We start from the raw sequence: 25,123 nt of genomic DNA, 5'->3' as shown, positions 1-25,123 counted from the left end.
ACAAGAAGTACCATTTCCAGCATTTGCCCCAGAGTTCAGTAATGCACAAATATTCATGTCCAGCATCGTATTATCATTGATGTTAATGCAAACTGAATTCCAAAAGTGTATTCAAGGGTTTCACAATGTGAAATTCACATAGCAATAAAAAAAGGTAAAAATGTCCGGCAAGAAAATGCTCGAGCTTAATTGGCGTTCCCAGGTAGTAGAATTTTTATTTTTATTTTTATTTTTGTATTTATTTAAATGACATCGGAAAGCGATGGTAAAATGCTAAAATGCATTTTAAACATTCCGATGTGATAAGAAGTATAACGAAAAAAAAGAAAGAGTTCATCATGGTGCCGCCAACAAGTTGTATATTATTAATGTATAAATACAAAACTCCGAGTTTTTTCTTCTAATTTATTTATTAGTCTTTTAAGTATTCGAACATTGCAATAGAAAACGAATAATCGAAAAATAGTTTTTCCATTTATGTTTTTAGTGTTTCGGGTATCTTAATGTTTATGGATACATTTATTCGAAAATAAAACAAGTCGTAAAATGTTGAGTGGAAATGTTCGTTGGTTGGCATTTTAGACAAATTTTGATTTTTGTTTGTTTTGGAAAAAATGCTCATTATAATTGTTAACTGTACAATGAATGCAGTTCCCTTATAACTATTTTATAGCATTGGCTGCATAAATCTAGACGTAATTTTATAGAATTTGCGTAGACGGGAGTTAGTTGAAAATACTGAAATTTACTTAGTTCACTAGTGAACACTTTGCTCGCTAGTGAACACTTTGCTCGCTAGTGAACACTTTGCTCGCTAGTGAACACTTTGCTCGCTAGTGAACACTTTGCTCGCTAGTGAACACTTTGCTCGCTAGTGAACACTTTGCTCGCTAGTGAACACTTAGCTCGCTAATGAATACTTTGCTCGCTAGTGAACACTTTGCTCACTAGTGAACACTTTGCTCGCTAGTGAACACTTTGCTCGCTAGTGAACACTTTGCTCGCTAGTGAACACTTTGCTCGCTAGTGAACACTTTGCTCGCTAGTGAACACTTTGCTCGCTAGTGAACACTTTGCTCGCTAGTGAACACTTTGCTCGCTAGTGAACACTTTGCTCGCTAGTGAACACTTTGCTAGCTAGTGAACACTTAGCTCGCTAGTGAACACTTAGCTCGCTAGTGAACACTTAGCTCGCTAGTGAACACTTTGCTCGCTAGTGAACACTTAGTACTTAGTGAGCTAAATTAATTCACTGTGAGGCTGAACGAACTTTAAATAAAAGTGTAAGTGAACATCCCGGGTTTTTCATAAGTGAGTTGAGTGAGGGAAGTCCTATTAAAGTAAACAAGTTTTAGCAAAATCCACTGAGCTGTTCCTGAGAACCAGCATCAGCGTCAGCCAGAGCTTGTGAAACACTGAGGACTTAAGACTGACATTGTAATTGATAGAGGGACAAATTCTAAGACTTACAGTGTAAAAATTATGGGAGCTATTCTCGACCATATACGATATTCTAACTACAGTCAATCTACTAATGAAACTCAGTAGATGTGTCTTCGGCCAAGGCCGGGAATATTATGATTTATTGACGCATTGTACATGGTATATATAGGCTGGATCACAGGCTACTTGATGCTTGACAATTCAATGGCAAACTGTGATCACCACAAAATTATTGCTCTCGACATTTTATTCATAGAGCAATAGCAGCTGAAAGTCAAAATTTCACCATATTGAAAGACTGATATCTCCATCTCCCTTACGAAGGAACTGAGGATGCCTCTTAATGGTAATCCCAGACTAGTTTTGCAAGCCCTTTCGAATAGCATATACAAATATTTTTGAATCGAAGTTCTCTGTTACATTTTCAGAAATTGTACTTTTAGGCTACCCTCGGCAAACTTTTGGCCGCTTCTATACCTTTCTGGTAGGATTATTTCATATCAATGTGTTGCTCATGTGAGTCCCAGCTTTACAACGATACCAAATATGCCATGCTTGATCCTGTACAAGAAATATTGATGACAGAGTTTTGCATCGAGGTCGTTCTACTCGCAAATCTAGAGCTAATCTAGAGGAATTAGTCAGGAAACAATTTTTTTTTCTATTTTTATTCGATTCTACTTATCATTCTGAGCAAAAAATTGTTCTACTGCATGTCTTGAAAATGTAGCGTTTTTTTTAGATGATGATGAAAAGGTCCAATATCTTTTTAAATCTTCATCATCTTTAATTTGTTTTCTAAAAAAAATCGTTAAGTTTTCGAGTACTGCTGTAGAACAATTTTTTAGTTATGATGTCTACCGATTAAAAATTATATGTCAGGAAAATGTCAAAAAAGTGCATCGGGTGGGCAGCAATTTAGCCACTTTATGAGCTTTTTTAAAAAAACTATACAATTTTGAGACATGTCGTAGAACAATTTTTCGTTTAAAATTATGAGCTGCATCGATTAAAAATATAAAAAATGTTTTGCCGTTTCCTGACTAATTAAGTTCTGGAACAGAAAGGTCTGACAGATTATGTAATGGACGATCTGGAGATTATTACTCTTCAAGCCACCGATCGGCAATATCGACAATAAATCGAGGAAGAAAAGCGATGCAAAGCACTTTTCATTTCCCATATCGCAAACAGTCAGGTCGAATACATCAAGGATAAAATAACAGCGAAAGAAATTTATGAAACGTTGGAATCGATTTTTGAACGCAAATGTATAGCCGGTCAGCTGCTACTACGCAAGAAGTTCGCTCACTATGAAATACGATGGAAAGGTCGACATGAAAGCTAATCTACTTGAATTTGACAAGACTGTACGCGAATTAAAGGCGATTGGAGCCAGACTTGAGGAAATGGGTGTCATTTGCCAGCTATAAAAGGCCTATAACTACTACATCTCTGAATTTACTTATCCGATTTCCTTGAAAGATTTGTGATTTTTAAGCCTCAAGTAAAGTCAATCTGATCAAGATATATTCGAAAAAGCGCAAAATTTCGGCTAGGACACCCCATGGCTGTAACTTGAGTAAAACCAGAAAAATTTCTTTACCAAAATAAACCCAATAATAATCTAGCGCTAAGTAGTTCAATGTGCCATGACGAGCCATTTATTTAAAATATCAAACCTCTAAATGGACTTCTGAAAAACATTTTTCCACTGATTTGAGCCAAGGATGCTCAGGATTTGGGCTCATTTTGAAATTGTAAAACTTTTTTTTAGGTTGCTTCACATTCCAGTGCGCCAGTGGTACTCGTTAACAATGAATTTTTCGACCATATCTGTCAGATTGACTATATGAGGCTAAAAAAATCAGAAATAATTTTTGAAATCGGTTAAGTAATTACGTCCTTTCGTAATCTTGCCTAACTAACTAACTAATATTGCCTCCGATATGCACATTAAATTCAACATACCGACCTATGCAATAAAACTGTCGTAAATATTATTATCCGGTCATTCTACCTGCAATCCCTTCCATTTTCGATATTTTTCTTTCTCACTTAAACATTAGCTCATTGTGTCGTAATTGCTGGTTAGGTTACAACATTTACTTTATAATTGCATTTTAGGGGTAAAAGTGTTGAAGTTATTTACATAAAAACATGTCTCTGTCGAATGGCAAAAAACGTCTGTCAATTAGTGTCAGTTGAATTGGAATTTTTGGGATGACATACAACTTGGAATGTAATTAGTAGGGTCATCGCTCAGTGTGAATCATTTCATGTATTTTGAGGTGCTATTACATTACAGTAAATGTAGGCGATTATTACACTTTGGCTATGTTTGCGGAGCAACGACACTGTATGCGAGAAATAGAAAAGACACAATAGATCACTTTGCGGGCGAAGTGTCCTATTAGCAGATTATGTCTCATTGTTTAACACTTTCACACACTTTCGTTTTACCTAGGGAAAGTGGCTTATTACAACCCATAGGGACGTTAAGCTCAAAAGCATGTTATGGTATATTACTATACAAGGGAAGGAATTTGATATTTCGTTTACAGATGAGTAAAAGTGTCCGAGGGCTTAAGCCCAAAGTACTTTTACTCATCGTGATAGGAAATATCAAATTATTTACCGAGTGTAGTATGACGTTTTCCTTTACGAAGGAGGGAAAGACTTTTCCCTGGGGACGGAAAGTCCATTTTCCCTCCCTAGTAAAGAAAAATCCATTACATAACTACGGATCAAAATGAAAAGTCTTGTTTTTGCCCGTTTATTGAACTCGGCTTCGCCTCGGAGCTAATTATTTTGCCAGGTGCCGGCGTCACATGAGGCAAAATACCAAGTTCCAAGTTATTTTACTGACTAAGCCAACGGAAAATGAGTTTAATCGTTCATGCCAGTAAAGTAATGACTCAATTCAGCGCAGTTAGTAAATATAATAATTTACGCAACAAGTTGTTTTTGTCACTAAATTTTGCATGGCAATGTGAATATTGGCGACGGAATAACTGGGATATTGATCAGTCATTGTATGGAACGTTTTCCTGATATAAAGCAAAAGAAGTTTTACTAATTGTCACTGAGTCGAGAAATATTCGTTTTCTCAACTCAGTGACAAAAAGTGAAACTTTGGTTGGATTTTTTGCCATGATTTTTCGTTGAGAAGTGTCAGTGGTTCCCGATTTATCGTGCGGGAAAAAAATTCTTTTCTTCACGATTTATTGTGCGTGAAAGGAGATTGTGTACATTTTCAAGTAAGTTGATGTGTTTTGTCTATTTCAGTTGTCCGATGCACAAAACGTTTTTCGTGCCTCGACTGGAAATGAAGTTTTTCAGCACTGCTGTCTAACCTGTCTTGGTACTATTATGCGCCTCGATGATAAATGCTTTGGGCACTAGATGGGTAGATTGTCACTCGAGGCTGTAGGCGAAGTGTGACAATACACATACTGTAAACATTTATCACTCGGTGGCATAAAACTTTAGAAGGAACCACATTAAATGAGAGCGCATCCCTCAAGGTTTGGTCGAGAGGACCAAAATGTCCTGATGATTTGACAGATATGTTGCGAATTATGTAGGCCACAAATTTTCTAACAAGATCTGTACTCAAACTCAAAAATCGTTTGCGTAGAATGATCGACGTTTAATAATGTTTGAAGTTGAAATTATTTAAAGAAATTTGGAAAATCTATGGCATGGCAGTAAGTGTACCCACTGGTATAATTGAAACAAGTGTTACATCATTCTCTCAAACAAACGCACAGATTCTTTATGGATAATTGAAATGGATCGTAAAAAGATTAAACTGCTTCCAAATATTACGTATAAAACTGTATGCGCACACAATGTCGGCACGATGTTTAGATTATCATTTTGTTTTATGGTATCATCAGCATAAGGCACAGATTCTTCAAACACAAATTGGTACACGGAAGAAACTGTACAGCGGAAAAATAACAAACAAAATGTTAAGAAGCACAAAAGGACTTTGAATACAAATGGAAACGTTTATAAACACAGACGTTGAGGCAGTATGGTGTGTTAAATCGAAGGAATGTGTTTGAAGAGTGTAAAATGCTTTACGACCTTTCCAAAACCCTCAACATTAAATCTGTTTGCTGTACGGTAGGTCTTTACTCGAAAATGAGAATACAGTTTTCCAGAACAGAAAAATGGAATTTTCTAAACATTGGTAACAACAGTTGGTGGGTATGTTGCAATGATGCGTGAACCGATAATAAATTGTCTGGGAGATACCAGCGCCTTTGTTTTTTTTTTTTCATCAGAAAGCTAGAGAACTGTAAGTCCACCCACGGCACTTTATTGTTCCAGAAGACTAAAGTGTTATTGACCATATCTCCACCTCTCACTTCTCTTCGCGTCTTCGCACAAGCGAAGTTCTCATAATAAATAAGATCTTGGTGGCGTAGACAGCACTCAATTCAATGATAAAGATTCGGTTGAAGAGCAGTGATTGGCTGTTGGATTCGCAATCTTTTGGTTAAAATTACATTCAAAATATAGAAATATTCCACCAGGATTTACGCATTACAGCGGTTTCTTAACCTTGTTACAGCCGGCAAGCATTTGACCAGTATTATTATCGGATCTATTACTTCCATCGATCAAAGTGCTTTTAATCGGTTGATTTCAAATCTTGTACTTCAATTTTTTAAACATGAATTTTCCTCTTAAAGAATCACATTACACAGAGCTTGTCGTACATCGAAAGACATTAGTTCGTTCGATAGCTCAATCGTGACAGTCAAATAAACTTCTTTCAAGCAAGGTCACCGGTAAATCCGTTTCACTCGCTTCGCTCTAATTAAGTTTACATTTTTCATTAGACATTTACACGTTTATCAATTTACAAATGGGCTGTCTGCTTGGCCTATCAATTAAACTCTAAATGAGAAGAATTTTTCGTTCCACATTCAAATTGCAGAATCACGTTAATATTGTGTGTGCAGTACAACGACCATATTTCACTGCAGACTTAATTAATTCAAAACCTCTTCCTCTTCGCGTAAAATGCTTTAAATGCATTAGGTTGATATGAATATTTGTGTCGCATGCAACGTAAAAGTTGCATTATATTGTGTATGTTGAAATAACATATTCGTGCGCTCCGGTCACAGAAACTCTGTTCAAACCATTTAACAAGTTCCATTTTTCTCTTTCATTTATTTATGCCCATGTTGAACTGAATTTTTTTCGTTTTACATTTTTTAATGGACTCAACCATTCCTAATTAACAGCTTGTGTGTTTAAGAACGCGTCTATCAATGCTAATCTGTCTGTGATCGTTAAAAAAAAACGGGAAAACTCAATGCTGTGCTCTTGTTTCCTCTCATTTTTTTTTTTAATTCAAATTTTGTTGCAAGTACACTGGATTAATTGAGTCATTGATTTATTGAAATTTTTATAAATAAAAATGAAAAATAGGCGTAATTGGAGTCGAAATCATGGTGTGTGTGGTAACGATTCGAAGCCCTTTGGTTGGACTCGTACTTCGAGGGATCTTACGGCTTTGCTGGATGGAAGTTAAGATTGCATTTTTCGTAAATTTTCTGGAAATTTTTTCGATTTTCTATATTTTCTTGAAAGAAAAATTTTCAAGCGTTGGTCGAACATTCTTGAAGTTCACGTGCAAGCAGTTATCGTTCAATAAATTTATGGCCAAAAATACACGAGCAATTTTGACGTGCCTAGATCAACAATTTAATATGATGCGTTTTCCATTGTAATGACATACGTCAAACGATGGAAAAGATCAGTATAATTGTCGATGTAAAGCAACGCTAAATATCTGGTGTGTTTTCGGCTTAAGCTTTTGGAGAGAGAATTAATCCAATTTGATTTGAAGCGATGTTCAACAACTCGTGACACTTAAGAGAATTATTGGATCTGAGGTTTAGGTAAAATAGATCAATGCAAAGAGAGGATTCGCTCAGTCTCTCTATTTTAATATTGTTGCTGTATGGTATTTTTTAAATTTAATGCAATTGGAAAGAATAAGACACACTCATATTCTTTTTGACGTACACCGGCCGACACGCATACATATTTAGGAAAATAGCTCTCTTTGCATCGGTCTATAGGATAGGCCCATAGGCCTCTAACGAAAGAGCACAACCTGAGAGAGTTGCAAAATTACAAAATTCCGGTTGCACCTTGCCAACAATACCAATAACATGGCATGTCATAATTTATCAAAATCCCTTTGTTTCGTTGGTTTTGTGTTCAACCAGTGAAACAATATCAGATACGCCGTTGCTTAAGCTTCAGCCACGCAGGAAGCAAAGTCATCATTCATTACTTCTCTGCCTTTAACAGATCGGATCCTTGAGGTAACAAATATGTTTGTTTTAAATGCAAGATCCAGTGACCAGTGCAAGTTCTTTTTAACAACACACATTAGTCGACAATTTTATTCGTTAGTAAAACCCAGTATATAACTCTGAGCGAAGCGATAGAATGACAGAAGGTGTATAAGCGTTCTGTCATTTTTTCGCTTCAACGAGGTGTACACTAAGCTTGAATATTCAAAATTTCTATCTGGTAATTCTTGACGAGTAACACTCAGAGAGAATTTCTCTGAGAAATGATAAACAGGGCCTCTCCGAGAGACACCGCTCATGATTTCTCTGATATGTAGCATTCAATAGTGGTCAGAGAAATGTTAAGTTTGTAACGCCTGTTGCGAGATAGAATGAACATGTGAATGACAGAATGCGAGAGAATTGCGTACAAAATTGGTTCTACTATCTCTCCTATAGGTGCCAGATTTCATTCATATTCTGTCTTAAATTATCATTTCTTCGACCATATGCAGTGTTACCAGGGAAACGATAAGCACCGTCTCTCTGGGAACACTACATATGGTACGAGTCTCCACAATCGATCTGCCGTCATTGCGATAAATGGCTAAGCTATCATTTTATTGGAGAAGCGTATATTTATCAACCGATTACATGTGGTTCTCTCATTGTAATGGAATAAATATCTTGCTGCACATTATGAAATTCTCTGTTTTGTTAAATGCATTAATTTGTAAGTTTTTTCCTTCTTAATTTATTACACTTAATGGTGTACCAGTTCCGATGCGTAATCGTATTAAAGAAAAGATTTATGGAAAACGTTTTCGAAACTGGTTTCCCCATCTATTCGGCCTTGCATTTTGGTATTGTAGTCCAATTGTTCGTTTATGCTAAACAAACGATAAACGGACTTTGGGCGGCCCGAAGTCATGGGGTCACAATAAAGAACGAATAACATTTTGATATCACAACACACGACAACATTGTCCAATATTAATTGACTGAATTAATCGGAGTCGTTACGTTAGGATCGGAAACATTTATTTCAGCCAACCTTACTGAATGCCACTCGGAGACGATAATGTAATTTATTGTTTGGCATTTGATGCGAACCGTGCGTGGTATGGACTGAATTACATGGCGATACAAGTTGAGAATCATCGAAACAAAGTGTTGACTTACGAAAGGTAGTTGTTTGATGAGTTATCGTCGTCTTACATTAAATTTAACTTAATAGAAACGGCTAGCGAAATATAAGATAAAAATATTGAAGTGCAGAGGCGCCGTCTTTGGTTTTTCCAATGGGGGAGCATTTTTCTGAACTTCCCATGAGGGGCAAGATCATTTTTCTGAACTTTACCTAACCAAAGACAATGTTAGAAGGTTTTGGTCGCTATTCTGCACTGAAATGTTAAAGGTCACCCCTCATTTCATGGAGGACACAGTCGAAGTGATAGAATATGATGAAATAAGGGAACTTATCCTTGGAGTACGCAAGTGAAGTAACAGATTTTAGTAAGGCAACTGCAGCTATCCATCCACCATTAGAACTAAAAGTTACAAGTGGAGCCGCCGATCTGTTAGTATTTTGGACGCAGAGAACTTTATCTACTGTTCTGGTCAGACCAACCTCTCTAATTGAAGCATTTTCGTTAGTACCACGTTCCATCCGAGTTCATTTTTGATTTGTTTCGGGAGCTTTGCTTACTGTGGCATGTGGAAACCCACCAACCGCAAGTTCTGAATGTTTCAAAACGAAATGTATACAGAGAGTAATCACCTTACTGGTTCAGTCAGTACGGTTCTACATAAACAATTATGCCGGCAAATAAGCCCTAGTTGTACTACAGCATCGAAAATGGTTGTAGATCAGAGCCACGCAGCAAATTGATTCTCTTATAAGGCTACGGTTTGACACTTGACATTTGTTCTTCGACTTTTGTTATCTAGCGCTATAAGGACTAGAACGATAGAAGCCCTTTTGTATACCTCGGCAACGGCACATCGTAGAAAGTCCAAATTGGTGTTAAAATCATGGTGTGTGAGCCAAATGAAGAATGAAATTGAAAAATGAAATAATCGTCGGTGGGTTTGTACATGCGTGACAAGTTGAAATTTCGAAAATTTGACCTGGCAGGCTCGCTCAACCAGCTGACGAAAATTTTATTTTTCAAATGAATTTTTCATTTGGCTCCAATACCTTGATTTTGACACCAAATTGGATTTTCTACGATATGCGGGTGCCGAGATACAAACTAGGGCTTCTCTTGTTCTAGTTCTTCCGAGAGTTCTGCTAGCGCTAGATGACAGAAGTCGTAAAACAAATGTTTTTCGCATCGATTAATGTAATAATTTGTCACAATTTCGGGTACTGGTCCTTGCAAAGTGCGAGGTGTATTGGCTTTGCTTGTGGAAAATGATTCGTGTGTCTATGTAGACAAATCTGACGACCACAATTCCAAAACATATTTTTTCCGTTTCGATTTCATTTCGCTGTCGAATCGTTGATAAGTCAAATGATCTACTAACCAACAATTCTCTCGGGTCAACTAAATCTTTCTCTGTGCCACAATAAAAAATAAATTGGTTACACATGTTGCCTGTGTTGTATAAGTCACCCAATATAGTTGCTACTTGTAATGTTTGATTTTATATACAATAAGAGAAGAGAGGAACGAAAAAGAATGTTTTCTATTATCTCAACCATGACCCAAAAGGTTACCATTTAATGGCACGTTAAATTTAGAAGTGGAAGTTGAAGAACATCTCTGTAGCGCTGCGGTAAAAAGATCATAGACTCGTGTCGAATGGGGAGAACAGTAAAATATAGAATATGAAAATGAGAATGACATAGAGCAATTATGTGTGCACGACACCGAGAGCACTGCAATCGGATACCATTTTACAGAGAGACCAAAAAACAAATTATTTTTTTCGGGTGTAAGTGACACCACCATATTAAATAGTGCGGTCACAAAAGGCACTGAAATAGCATCGTATCACATATGGTGTGACAACTTATCCGAAATTTACGTAAACAACGTGTGTGCCTGCATATTAACGGCAATAGAAAATTCTATACAAGCACTAAAGTGCGGTCGATGCGGTTTATTTAATTGCATAGGACCCCTCCGTTACAGTTTAGATGATAGATGTGGAAAATGAGAACACAAAACTATTTCACTTAAAGTTCGAATGGTAGAGTGTGAAGCGGTAGGGTATCTTAGGTTTGTTAAAGCTGAAAACATACGAGCAATTTTGCGTTAATAGAATCGGCAATTTAGTTGGATTTCGTCGTACGTATTTTCGTCGTACGTATTATCGTTGTACGTATTATCGTCGAACGTATTTTCGTCGTACGTATTTTCGTCGTACGTATTTTCGTCGTACGTATTTCAGTCGTACGTATTTCAGTCGTACGTATTTTCGTCGTACGTATTTTCGTCGTACGTATTATCTTCGTACGTATTTTCGTCGTACGTATTTCCGTCGTACGTATTTCCGTCGTACGTATTTCCTTCGTACGTATTTCAGTCGTACGTATTATCGTCGTACGTATTTCCGTCGTACGTATTTCAGGCGTACGTATTTCAGTCGTACGTATTTCAGTCGTACGTAATATTGTCGTAAGTATTATCGTCGTACGTATTATCGTCGAACATATTTTCGTCGTACGTATTTCCTTCGTACGTATTTCCGTCGTACGTATTATCTTCGTACGTATTTCAGTCGTACGTATTTCAGTCGTACGTATTTCAGTCGTACGTATTTCAGTCGTACGTATTTCAGTCGTACGTATTATCGTCGTAAGTATTATCGTCTTACGTATTATCGTCGAACATATTTTCGTCGTACGTATTTTCGTCGTTCTTATTTTCGTCGTTCTTATTTTCGTCGTACGTATTTCCGTCGTTTACATTTCTGTCAAGTATTTGCTGAGATCGATAATTACACGATTGCTATTGTGCTTAATGTTTAAAATATTGAGACGAAAAATAAGAACAAAATAGACCGATACTCGTGTGGGCCATTGACATCAAAACTTCAATCTACCATAATGACTTAGATGACTTAGATGAGCAAAGCGAACTGAAATTCGGTAGTCAACACAAAGTTCTTATGATTTCGTTTCGATATCAAAATGTGCGTACGAGTCTCGCTACATTATCTTAAGCAATTAGTTTTCCTAATTGTGGCAATGATGAATGAACGAAAACGAACAAAACGAAAACTAAAAATATTTTCGATGGCAGACAAATTCAAGTGCATCGCGTAATTTGGGCATATTAAGTGATTCATTAGAGTCGTTAATAGAGACTGATTAGACAAGAGTGAATATAATCCACTCTGATTTCAGGGTCAATCGGGTCAAACAATTAGTGGTTGGAGAAATTTTCGAATCCCAAATTTGGTTGATTTGAACTTAGATTCGAATGTATTCAGTTCACGTTACACATGATGATATACAAAAATTAAAAGAGAAGTTGCCTACGAGTTGTTGATCTGTATGTACATATCGAGCATGGTACATTGACAACTCAATTACTGGTAATTAGTCTGCAAGTAAAGGGTGAGGACGAATTGTTCAGTGTACAGAGTTTATAGCCAAGAATTGATCTTACGGTTCTGATCCTCTGATATTTGTGCAATTCTGACATATCCTCCAGACTCCTTAGATTCCAATTTTTATGTGAAACTGGAAAGTCAAGATGAATATGAAGCGTATCGCACACATGAAGAATGAGAGTACCGTCCACTGTAGGTAGTTTGTCTTTTTTAGCAACTGTAAGACTTTTAACGGTCAATAAGAAACGCAGTCTAGACCACCGGTTTAACGTTTCTTCCAAACCACACCTTGAACTATGCAACAACACAGTGTACTCTACACTCCACGTAAAGTGAGGCGTTTATCTCGCCTAAATGTAGGCTAGACATATGTACTCAAATTAATCGTATTTGATTTACGTCATGCGAACCATTGAGTGTGTACATCGGTGCAGGTACCAACAAGACTACAAATACCCAAATTATGAAGCTTGTGTGAACGTTAGGACGTTACCAATCGCCAGAAAAATTCCATCTGGAATTGTCTGACATGGGAATCGAACCCGGATCAGTTTGGTGGAAGGCTAGTACGTAACCATTGAGCCATTTCGATCCTAGAATCTGCTTTCGGTTCAGTCTTTAGATTAGCGGTCATTGTACGGTCTCAACATGAATTGCCTTGCTTGACATAATTCTTCATCGATATCGTTCACCATTCAATGCAACAAAAGTTCAGATATTGAACGTAATATCGCCCAATGTTATCGGAACACAACATTTGAAGTCAGCAACCCGTCTTGTTTGAAGTGCTTGAGCCGGCAGTGTCAAATCTGTTATCATTTGGTTGTGTTGTTTACGTCATTGTTCAGTTAAAGTCATCCCATAAATTCATATTAAACGAATAACAAAAGCAGCTGCACCAGTGAATGACTATACACACACCGCAAATTGTGCCACAGTTCTATCAACCATCATAACAAAAGAAAATGAATGAAAGACACTCTCGGCATGCATGCATTGTTAGCGCAGAAGGAAGGTTGTTTCTTTGGTTGAATTAAAATATCATTTTGCCCGTCGAATCATGTAATAACTTTTGCACGATTCCGTAATTGCTGCTTGAACACGAGCTAATGTGTGAGCACCACTTAAAGTGCATTATGAGCCCACACTCTCACTCTATCTCGAACACCATTAACAGTTAAAGATTTTCATTGTTGAAAAATGAATATTAAACGGTCGAAGCGCATCAGAAAATGTTATGCTCGTTTTTTGTCAATAAACAAATTTCCGTATTATGTTCAGACCCGGCCGAGGAACAGCGGGGCTAATTGATTTGTTGTGTTACATATGTAACAGTGATAAAATTAGACACTCGCTGTAAGGGAACACTGTTTCTCATCGTCTTTAGATATCACAATTGCTAAATTCGTAGATAACGCAGAGGAAGACCAGTCCAGGCTTTTCGTGACACAGTGTGACAGATGATGAGTCAAGAAAGTTGGAAGTAACAATTTTTAAGAAACAAGTGCCATTCGGCATGCGTTGACCGTCGTTCATTCTGAATATTTCAATAAACACTCGGCGATACTTTAAACAAAGGAAGTAACAGATTCAACGAAACCAAATTTTATCGCTAGTTGGGAGCGATTCACCTCATTGAAGTCGCTGTCAAAAATAGAATTTTTCCAATTAAAACTTAAGAGCTATTGGCTCCACGAAAAAAAATAGTTTTAGGGTGATTAGGCCACCTCGGCCACCTCGGCCAACTTTTTCCATTTTTTTTTAAAAATATTTCTTTCGTTGTTTGCGAGTTGTTCACACCATGAAACGCACTGGAGGTGAAATAAATTAGTTCCCGAAAAGGTTCTAGTCGGGCAAAACTATAATAAACATCGCACGGGCACACGAGAACCTACAGCGCGGCTATTTTCTTTCAAATATAAATATTTTACATAAATTACGAACGATGATTACGACAACTGAAAATGCATAGTCAGGTCGTTATTAAATGTCCACACTTTCACAGCTCAAATCTAAATAATTTCTTTTGTTGCTTGCTGTTACAACATTGTTGATGCAACATGATAATATTTTGATGATCTGTGGTGCGGATTTGCTGACCAATTGTTTGTTTTATTGACATGGATTTCTGTATGATGAACTAGAGTAATGCAGAGAGTAAATGCTTGAATATCTCCGAGGATATTAAGATTAGGTAATCTGTGAAAGTGGCAATGGGTTATCTCAGTTTTGGAAGACACACTCTACCACATTAGTTTTGAGTTGGTGATACGAAAAGTGTTTCAACAATTTAAGATCAAACTCAAAATGTCGATGTCGTTGTCTGTGTAGTTGTCATAGTAATTTATGTATTGCTTCAGGATTGGTATAGGTCAGGTTCAGGTTAATTGACAATTTTAAAAATTGCATTTTAGATTCAGATTGACCTGGTATACATGTCGGGCATTATATGGATTAGAGCTTTCGCGCACAAAAACTCAATTCGCTGATCTAGTACGTTCAGGCGTAAAAATGACAGTACGCTCATATAACTTCGGTCACTTCTTCGCTTCCCTCAGAGGTACATACTCGGCTTCAAAAATAGAAAAATCTTGGTAGAAAGAATTGAACTCACCGATAAGTACAATAAGTGTGTCAATGAAAAATGATGTTTTCCTGCCCATCCGTGGGCCCGACGGTAATGGTGTCATTTCAACTGCCGATGGCTGTGGAATGGAATGTGACTGATCGAATTCGGTTTGCAAGGGAACCGCTATGAAACCATTTGAAGTTGGTAGTAGTTCTGGAATGTCGTGTCCTAGATTGTCTTGTCCCTTGGTCTGGAAGGAAATTGAAAAAAAAAATTGATAAAATGAGATGTGACAAAATTAGGGCGGAAAGTTTCGAAAAGGATGTAAGAATTGTTCATAAGAGATTCGACCGCTGTTTCGATCTGAGAGAAAGTTTAATACGTCTTTCGACGTTTTGCAGTAATATTCAGTTCAAAAATACCATTTCTCATCAGACGATGGTGACAGTGGTACTCAATACAATGCTTAAAGAACACTATACCAATTTGCACACGAACAAGTCTAGCGAATCATAGTCGAAATGAAATTTCAATTTATCACCAAACTTGCTAACTCGTTAGTGGTTTCTTTACCAAAAGCCCCCAATCGAGCGGATCAAAGCAAAGTTTGCACATATGTTTGAGCGTGAGCAAATGAAAGTTTTTTCAAACAAATGTAGATACATTGCAATTCGAATCTCTAGAAGAATCAACCCAAGTCGCATATGTGTGACAAATGAAGGTTTGAAAAGACTTTGTTTATCTAGTGCTGAAATATCGCGACTTCGTCGGTCATTTCCGGTCCCCTATAAACAAAACGTTGTTCCTAACTTATACTAAAGGACTTTTTTAGCGAATTCAATTCCGAAACTCGCCTCCGGCTCGTGCTTGAAACCTCTCATTCGCTAAAAAAAATCCCTTTCGTTGTCGTGATTCAATTATGCAATTCAGTTAAAACAAAATTTCAGGCAAACGATCTGTATTGTCAATAGACAACACATCTAGTGCTTAGTAAACATTCGTCACTCGGTGGTAAAAAAGCAGGAAAAGGCAATCAAATTGCAGCTAAAGTCTGCTTCAGCCGATTTTCAGCTAATTCACTCATACAAACAAAACTGGCTATGAGGTCTATGGATTTAACAGTATACGTCAGTTTTGTTTGTATGAACAATTCAGCTGAAGCAAACTCCGACTGAAATTTGATTAACTTTCCCAGTTCTGCGATCAAAGTAGTACGCAAACGGCTTTTCTTATATTACCGCCCTAGTGCGTAAAAGTGACGTTTGTAAAAGATGAGGATCCCCCTCATGTACATACAATCTTGATCCTAGACTGTGCCTCGAGTTGCACCTATCGTCACATCCAGAAAAACAGCCCCATTTCATTACTTGTATCGACAAAATCAAGATTCACTGAGCTAGGGCTGTCTTTTCAAATTAGAAAAAGAGAACACTGTAGTCGGTCGTCAATATACCAAGCTGAATGTATTATGACTAACCGTAAAACCCATAAATTTCTGGTTAAAGAAGTAATTACCGCGTCTGAATTGAACCAACAAACAAAACAATTGGAAAATTCAATGTCTCCATGAAGGTCACCACTTGTAACTGGCATGCAGATAAAGCAGATTTTCCCCTTTTCATATTTTTTCGGTAATTTTTAATTGAAATTTATGGAATGAACGAGGGGAATGAATTCTAAACGCTGAACTTCCGTGCAAATGTTTGAAAATATTAAATTTTTTTTTATTATTAAAATTCGTCTCCGTCTCTCTGGTGCTGGCAGGTCTGTGTGTTACACTGTGGGTAATATAATATTACAGAGTAAGGTTCTGTTGATGCGTAATAAATTGTGAATTAACGTTTACAATACATTGAGGTTGATATGAGCGTATGCGATTCAGTTTGAACGGAGTGAAACGCAAATGATGGAAATGTTTTTCGAAATAAAAATCAAAGGTAAAAAAAAAATCAGCGGGATATGACACATGTGTGTGGTTGTATTACGTTTAGGTGTATCTAGAGACAATAAAAATGAAAAGTCTAGTTACAAAACGAAATAATAAAAAAAAAGGGCAACGAATTGCATAATAAAATGTAAGTAGAATATGAATTGTGGTATACATTCGAACACTACACCCTAACACAGAGACTTTGACATTTAAATGCGGCTTTGTCAGAACCGTTGCGAAAGAAAAATATTAATCAGATCGAAAATATGATACGTCAACGATAGATTGCATAATAAACCCGTGTCATATAGGCATATCATTTGGTTATAGAAACGAGAGAGGTTCTTTTACAATTTCGAGAATATTTCTTTACGTAACGGGGAGCGTAACTGTGACATTGCGAGATTGTAAAAAGAATCCGAGTATTTGTTGATCTATTTCTCATGTTTAAGGTTGCCTAGCGGTGAGTGTGTTTATTTCGCTATAAATGCTCAAGATCACACTGTCAGGGATCATTCATAAATTACGTCACATTTTGTCAGTGTTGCCATCAAAATTAAATCTTAAAGAACTCGAGAAGTTAAGGCTGTATTCTAACTTTCCCCCACATATACCCACTAAATTTGGGGTAGAACATAGCTTCAACTTTGCAGAACACGCATTTCTCGAGTTCTTTAAGATTTGATTTTAATGACAGCACTGAAAAGCATTACGAAATTTATGAAATTTCACTTAGAAACAGAAAGAAGTAGAAACTTTTGCAAAGGTTTCCACTATAAATTCGTTAAAGGCGAGAAGGTCATAAAGTCATTACTGTTCGTTTGACTCATCACAAATCCTCCCAAGTCAACCTGAGCAGAGATAGAGATAGAAATAATAATAGGCTACAGCTACATGAAGCATATAACGAGACATGTACGTACACGAGCGCTTGCCCGAGTGGTTGTACAGTTCGAGTTATGTACTTCATGTAACTGTATTATATGTGACTATAAACGTGTGTTGGTGCAAACATAGAGTAATAGTCATTCCCCACTTATGTATCACCATTACAATCACTGACTCAATACACTATAGTAAAAGAACTTTGTCGTGATACACGAAATGAATTTGATCAGGCAATGCGAAATATCAGATATTTCATGTAAACAACGGTCGATGAAGCGTCAAAGGTCAAGAAATCACTATACGCTTGAACTTCTTCAAGTGCGCTGTTAAATTCACGCTTCTCACTCGTGACAGCGGAATAGTTTGTCTGAAAGCTTGTTCAGCCCCAAAGTTTTATGAATGATGAACATATAGACTACATGCACCTCCGGCATTGGAAACGTTTTCTATTTTTAATAAATTTCACATGTTCAAACGTTCAAAAACGTTTCTTAAACTTTGAAGTACTAGATTTCTAGTTATGACAAAGCAAATCTAGTACTTCGCGGTAAAAACACTTTTCATGCGCCCGTTGTGATATGCCTAATTTTTTCCACTCAATGGCCTATGAGAAAACTACGTTTTTGACGACTAATAGAATGGCATTTATAGTTAGAAAAATGCAACACTTTCTACCCAGTGGGAAGAAAATAGAACTTTTCTCATTCGAAATGTTATTTGCTTTATGTTTTCGAAAATTCTATGGCTAATCGATGTTTTCGGTTCGTGGTGAAAAACGGCAAAGCACAACATGCATGAAAAAGGTTGTGTCCACCTATGGGAGAAATAGGAAATTCTAACTCGAGCGAAATATTCGTCGAATCAGAGAAGAAGGGTTTAAGGCCACTTCATGGTCGCATATATTGCAAAAATCTATGCGAGTATGAACTGGCCTTAAGGCCACTTCATGGTCGCATATATTGCAAAAATCTATGCGAGTATGAACTGGCCTTAAGGCCACTTCATGGTCGCATATATCGCAAAAATCTATGCGAGTATGAACTGGCCTTAAGGCCACTTCATGGTCGCATATATCGCAAAAATCTATGCGAGTATGAACTGGCCTTAAGGCCACTTCATGGTCGCATATATCGCAAAAATCTATGCGAGTATGAACTGGCCTTTTAAGGCCACTTCATGGTCGCATATATCGCAAAAATCTATGCGAGTATGAACTGGCCTTTTAAGGCCACTTCATGGTCGCATATATCGCAAAAATCTATGCGAGTATGAACTGGCCTTTTAAGGCCACTTCATGGTCGCATATATCGCAAAAATCTATGCGAGTATGAACTGGCCTTTTAAGGCCACTTCATGGTCGCATATATCGCAAAAATCTATGCGAGTATGAACTGGCCTTTTAAGGCCACTTCATGGTCGCATATATCGCAAAAATCTATGCGAGTATGAACTGGCCTTTTAAGGCCACTTCATGGTCGCATATATCGCAAAAATCTATGCGAGTATGAACTGGCCTTTTAAGGCCACTTCATGGTCGCATATATCGCAAAATTCTATGCGAGTATGAACTGGCCTTAAGGCCACTTCATGGTCGCATATATCGCAAAATTCTATGCGAGTATGAACTGGCCTTAAGGCCACTTCATGGTCGCATATATCGCAAAATTCTATGCGAGTATGAACTGGCCTTAAGGCCACTTCATGGTCGCATATATCGCAAAAATCTATGCGAGTATGAACTGGCCTTAAGGCCACTTCATGGTCGCATATATCGCAAAAATCTATGCGAGTATGAACTGGCCTTAAGGTCACTTCAGTAAACCGTTAACTGTGTTCTGTATGACATCGTTGTAATACAGTGCTTTCGCTGCATCGAGTACGTATATTAGTACAAAGAAAACATTTCCGATTTCTTTCAAATGTTAATTCAATGCAAAATTTATTCGTTTCTTCGATATATGTTCCACATACGGAAAATATAAAACATCCATTTGTATGCACCCTTCGAGTCACCCTTAATACGATTTTTTTTATTTGTTTAATAAAAGAAAGGTGAGTAAGAAGTTCCGTTCGGAATTCATAGTGAATCACAAACAAACGAACAAAAAAACACGTTCGTGTGTGCATGATTTATAAATTGAATGACGAGGACAAGGACAAGTATGGAAGACATACAAGCAAGTGTGGTACAGGATGTTCTACCACTCACTGTGTGTCTTAAGACTTATTCCATCTACTGACTGTTTTTATTTTCTTTTAAATTTTCCACCTGACCAGTTCAATTTTACATATTCCTAACTCTATTTGTACAGAATGAGAGCGGTCAGTATTGTTATTTACGTTGATGATAGTAACTCCAAGACATTCCTGAAATATTTCTCTGTTTATCTTATCAAATAAATTATCTTGTTAAATATAAATAAAAAAAAATTCTTCGAAAGAGATAAACAAATATTGGTCGAGGAATTTTTATTTTTTGCAACAACCTGTGTCGTCGTATCGATAACATTTTTCTGATTTTTGTCTCGTCTCGGTTTGATGTTTTAATTTGATTTGGTTAAATTATCCATTTATTTACTTTCATCTGGTACTTCATTTTGAGTGATTTAAACGATAAATCAAATGAATTCAATACCTGTAGAGGCGCCCACAATTTTGTTACTTATCTAACAACTTCACGGTTCACAAATACAGAGTCAGTGTCATAATAATGGAGTTGGTTCAGAAGTAAATAAGTACAATGACTACAGCAATTTCATGAAGAAATGTACTAGAATCTGTCGACAAAATTCTATTACATTTTTCACATAGTTTTCTAATATCATTTTCCTATGAAAAATCAATGATTCGTCATAATTCTGGTGCCCCTGCAGCCGTTTCTCAATTTTTTTAAAAATAAAAAGTAATGGGAAAGGGTCAGTTTTTGGTGCGGTAGGTCTCACGGGTTCCATGAGTTCAAATCACTCCATCGAACTCAACTGCCCATCGATAGTCCAATAGATCAGTGTCAAATAGCGGTTTCTTCGCTCAAAAAGTGTCAAATGAGTTGTCAATTTCACAAAGCTAACCTCAAAAGATGTTTCGTTCACAGAGCCGCCCCTTGAAATGTATGAAAATTTGTGCGGCGTCTCACCATCCAATACTTTTTTTGTTCGATTTGAGGTTAGCTTTGTGAAAATGACAACTTATTTGACAGCTCAAACGACATTGACAATGATCTATATCGAAGGAAGACAAAAATTACATTTTTTGGCTTTGTTCGATATTGAACTTCTGGTGAGGCGACTGCAGCGGCACCAGAGATGTTATTGGGACCGATGGATGCGTGTTTCGACTCATTAAAGCATCAAATTGTTGCCTACTATCAGCGTTTAGTTTCGATAAATTTCAGTTTAGGTAAGTTAGAACCGACCCGCTCATTTCACATAGGAATAGTTCAATATAAAAAATTTACAAAAAAAACGCTGGTTCGGCTGGTCATCCTGATATATTTGATTTGTCGGTAGTAATATGAGGTTCTTCGAGTAAGTGGAACATTACTTTGCTTCCTCAACTACGACGTCATCCTAGGACACAAAAGGCTTGACATATTGATCATTTGATAACTGGCAAACCAATTTGTGTCTATTTAAAAATTCAATTGCGTTTATACCGTACATGTGCGGTATTAATATGCGTTGTAAATTGCATTATTTGCAATCACCTCGATTACGGTTATTGTTAATTAGCACTCAATTGATGGAAATCAATCCATTATCTAGAGCGCTTATCAATAAACAAAACATTGTTGACAACTATTTGCGTAATTACCTGCAATCTTCGGAGATATTAAAGTGCATTTTAGTCTTATCGGTGGCTAAATCGACGTCGCCATATTTATGTGACGACTGAATTGAAAATAGGGAAATTGTGGACCAATTGATCTCTATAAATACATTGTCGCAAACGTTTATAATAAGTGCTTCAGACCTTCACTGTAAGTCGATTAAAATAGTGAAAGGAGGTCCAAAAAAACGATATTTTATTCAGGCGGACCAAAAAAGTCACATTCTCTCACCAGATAGAGAGCCAAAAAACGAAAACCATTTCTTTCAATTTTTCTTTCCTTCCCAATTGTTTCAACTTTTGTTCGGAATCAGACTTTTCGGTCAGAATGAATGTAAAATAGTTAATTCTGCCACAAGACCAAAAAGATTGGTTTTTTTGACCCAGGCGGTGAATAAGTTCGAGTATGAAGCGGAGCGGAGTATTTTTTTTGGTCCTAGTGAGAGAATTGAATTTTTCGTTACGAGTGATCAAAAGTGGAATTTTTCAGGACTAGTCGTAAGTCTGACGAAATAGTATGTTACATGCCAAGGATCAAAAAGGTGTGTTTTAGACCCAGGTGGTGAAAACGTCCAGGGATGGAGCGACGCGAAGCGGAGCGGAGACTAAGGACGTTTTCACCACCTGGGTCTAAAACACACCTTTTTGATCCGTGGTTTGTATACTATTTTTCTTCCTGGAGTACCAAAGTCACATTCCGAACAAAACATAACAACAAAACTGAACAACATACCGGTGCAAAAGCATTCCATATTAATGCCGAAAGTAATCCGTATGAATGCCGAAAGTAATCCGTATGAATGCCTAAAGAAGTCCGTTCCGTGTGCATGTATTCTCACAAATGTCGAAAAATAAGCAATCTGTAGGAATGCCGAAAGACATCCGAATGAATGCCGAAAGCAGTCCGTATGAATGCTGAAAGCAATCCTTATGAATGCATTGTCACAAAACACTAAAAACATTACATTCGCGTACATACAACAACTTGACACATTTGGGAAAGAATAAAGATAGGATCGAAAATGACATAAGCGGGAATGAAAATTGAGAGAAAATAGTAGGGGAGAATGTTGCTCTTTTGGTACCAAATTTGGTGAGTGAATGTGACGGTTTTGGTACTACAGGAAGAAAAAGTTTCTTTCGTCAATTTATTGAACTTATGTCCTCAATACAAAATAGAATTTTCTGTTATCACTGGTTCAGTTCAGTTATCACAATACGTTCGTACTTGACAAAGTCTTTCAACTAAGTGACTAACAATAAAAGAAAACACTTTCCGTTCAATAAAATCTCATAACAAAAACATCAACATTTTGATATCCGAATGTAAAAATTTTGAGCTAAAAATTTATTCCGGTTAGTTCACGTAAAATTTAACCCTAGATATCAAACATGATACATCTGGCTAAACAAACAAAACACACAAAAAAACGATGAGAGTCTGTGACTAAACATCAAGAATTGTTTAAACTAAACAAATTAAATTTAACAGACAAAAATGGAAATGCCATCCGTTTGTGAAATGCATTTAATTAAAGATCACAAACAGTCTCAGACGTTTCAGCAACATTCGTTTCACACGAACTACCTTTTGCTTACCTATATTGTCAACAAAAGGAAATAAATTATTCTGAAGTCAAAATTTTATGTTTATGAGCCCTCATCATCTACGATCGACAGCGACGACAAAAATTACCGCTATGACTTATTTGTATGTTTTAACAGATGAAGTAAAAGATTTAAAAAAAAAACTGTTAAAAACCTTACATCAAAGGAAGCAGCAGACTCGTTTGCTTCTTCGTGTGCTTTTACACACAGTTCACACTTACTACTGGCTAAATTACTTATTGCAACTGTGTTATATTCAAGAATTTATAGATTTATTAACGAAATTAAAATGAGTTCGCAGAGAGGATGGTTTTTGGTTCTAAACTGATACGATCAGAATACAAATACGAAATTGTGCAAAATTGTGAAATAAAAGCAAAATCATCCCCGATTCGGTAGACCAATGACACAGTTGTCTGTACGTACATGTCCAGAAAACCGCTTGATTATGGTAACAGCCATAAGTCCCGTCCTTCCTTAGAGATTTTACCTCTTCCACTTTGCCATAAAAATAGTTATTTGTTTACAGATGGAAGAAAATAGGAGATTCCAAGAAGAGCGAATCGCTCGATATGGAATGTACCATTTTCATACAACGGTTTTCACACGTACAAAATGTGATTAACCATTTGTCTCCACGAATTTAAAAACAGAAACAAAGCTGACAGTTTAGGGGAGAAAATTTATATTTTCTCCCCTGTCAAAACAAGAAGGTAGAAAATAAAAACCGAACTGTCATCAGACAGAGCGTCAAGAAAATAAAGGTCATACAACTGCACACCTACGTCTAGAGTGACACATCTACTGCATAAAATAGTTATTTGTTTACCGAGTGAAGAAAATAGGAAAATTCAGTAAGAACGATGTTTCCTAGTTGTAATTTCCTATTTCTTCCAGCGGTGAACACAAACTGTTTCATATGTGCGAGGAGTGATTAACCGACTAACGAAACAAAATGTTTTGATGGCTTAATGAGAAGAGAAAATAAATCGCACGACGATTTTCTACCCTTTTGTTTTGACAGTGTAGAAAATGTAAATTTTCTCCCCCGAACTGTCACCTTTACATTTGTTTTGAAAAATTGTGTAACAAATCACTCTATACACTTCCTACAAAACTTCGCTCGGAATTTCGGAATTTCTTTTATTCCTCGGTAAACAAATAACTATTTTTGTCTCGTTAGATTCAAATCGACGGTGTCACTTAAACAAATCTTAAATTCCAATTAGCTATAAAACGAAACACTTACCGAACCCGCCCGCCGCAAGAATGTCACTTTATTTATCCAAAATTTTGATTTATTCGTTCAATTATTGACATTAACTCAGCACAAATTCAGTCGAAACATTTTCGGTTAAATTTATCATCAAAGTAGCGTGAAATCTTCACGACGGTGTCTCGAAAATCACACTCAACAAAAATCAATCAGGGTAAAGGCACTAAACGAACCGTCGATTTCAAAATGTTTTAACAACAAAATCGAAGCACAAACCAATGCAAAACCGACAGTTTATACTTCGAACACCAATCAGTCTCACTCTGGTTAGTAGTAAATTGTGTCTTAATCTCAAAATATCGAAACGCGTTTGTTATCATGAATTACCGCGAAGACGGTTTTTGATAACAGAAAAACACGGCAAACGATCAAACACACTTTTCTAATCGAATCAATTTTACGTCTTTGCCTTTTCCACACACAAATTTTCAAAAAAGTTACCGCATGTGACGGGGTATTACGGTCGATGCTGCGTGTAGTACATGCCGAGATACACTAATTTCTGAACAGCATGATGTGTATACACTCTGGCACAACAAAATAAAAGTTTATGGCGTACTGTGTGTGGGTCGCCGCGTATATATATGACTACTGATGACGATTCTGTTTTGTTGTAAGAAAAACGGAAGAGAGTCTTTGTGTATATTTACGTTTTAAGCGCGCGCGTATATGGTGGAAAAAAATGTGCA

The 25,123-nt window shown here is 36.8% G+C and overlaps 1 protein-coding gene across 4 annotated transcripts in view; it reads right to left on the bottom strand.

The window, feature by feature from the left end:
* The window catches only part of LOC119083873 (phospholipid phosphatase homolog 1.2 homolog), a 43,168-nt gene that overhangs the window by 8,830 nt on the left and 9,215 nt on the right, over nucleotides 1–25,123 (bottom strand). For 3 of the 4 annotated variants that reach the window (XM_037193682.1, XM_037193683.1, XM_037193684.1), the window contains exon 3: nucleotides 14,953–15,157. In XM_037193682.1, the coding sequence (XP_037049577.1) occupies nucleotides 14,953–15,157 (205 nt within the window). Of the gene's footprint in view, nucleotides 1–14,952; nucleotides 15,158–24,407; nucleotides 24,974–25,123 lie in introns of those variants that run through there. The other variant, XM_037193685.1, reaches the window with a different exon arrangement.

This window comes from Bradysia coprophila, unplaced genomic scaffold (genome assembly GCF_014529535.1).
Source record: "Bradysia coprophila strain Holo2 unplaced genomic scaffold, BU_Bcop_v1 contig_70, whole genome shotgun sequence".
In the NCBI taxonomy this organism is placed as follows: Eukaryota; Metazoa; Arthropoda; class Insecta; order Diptera; family Sciaridae; genus Bradysia; species Bradysia coprophila.
This window is presented reverse-complemented; position numbering and strand designations above follow the sequence as displayed.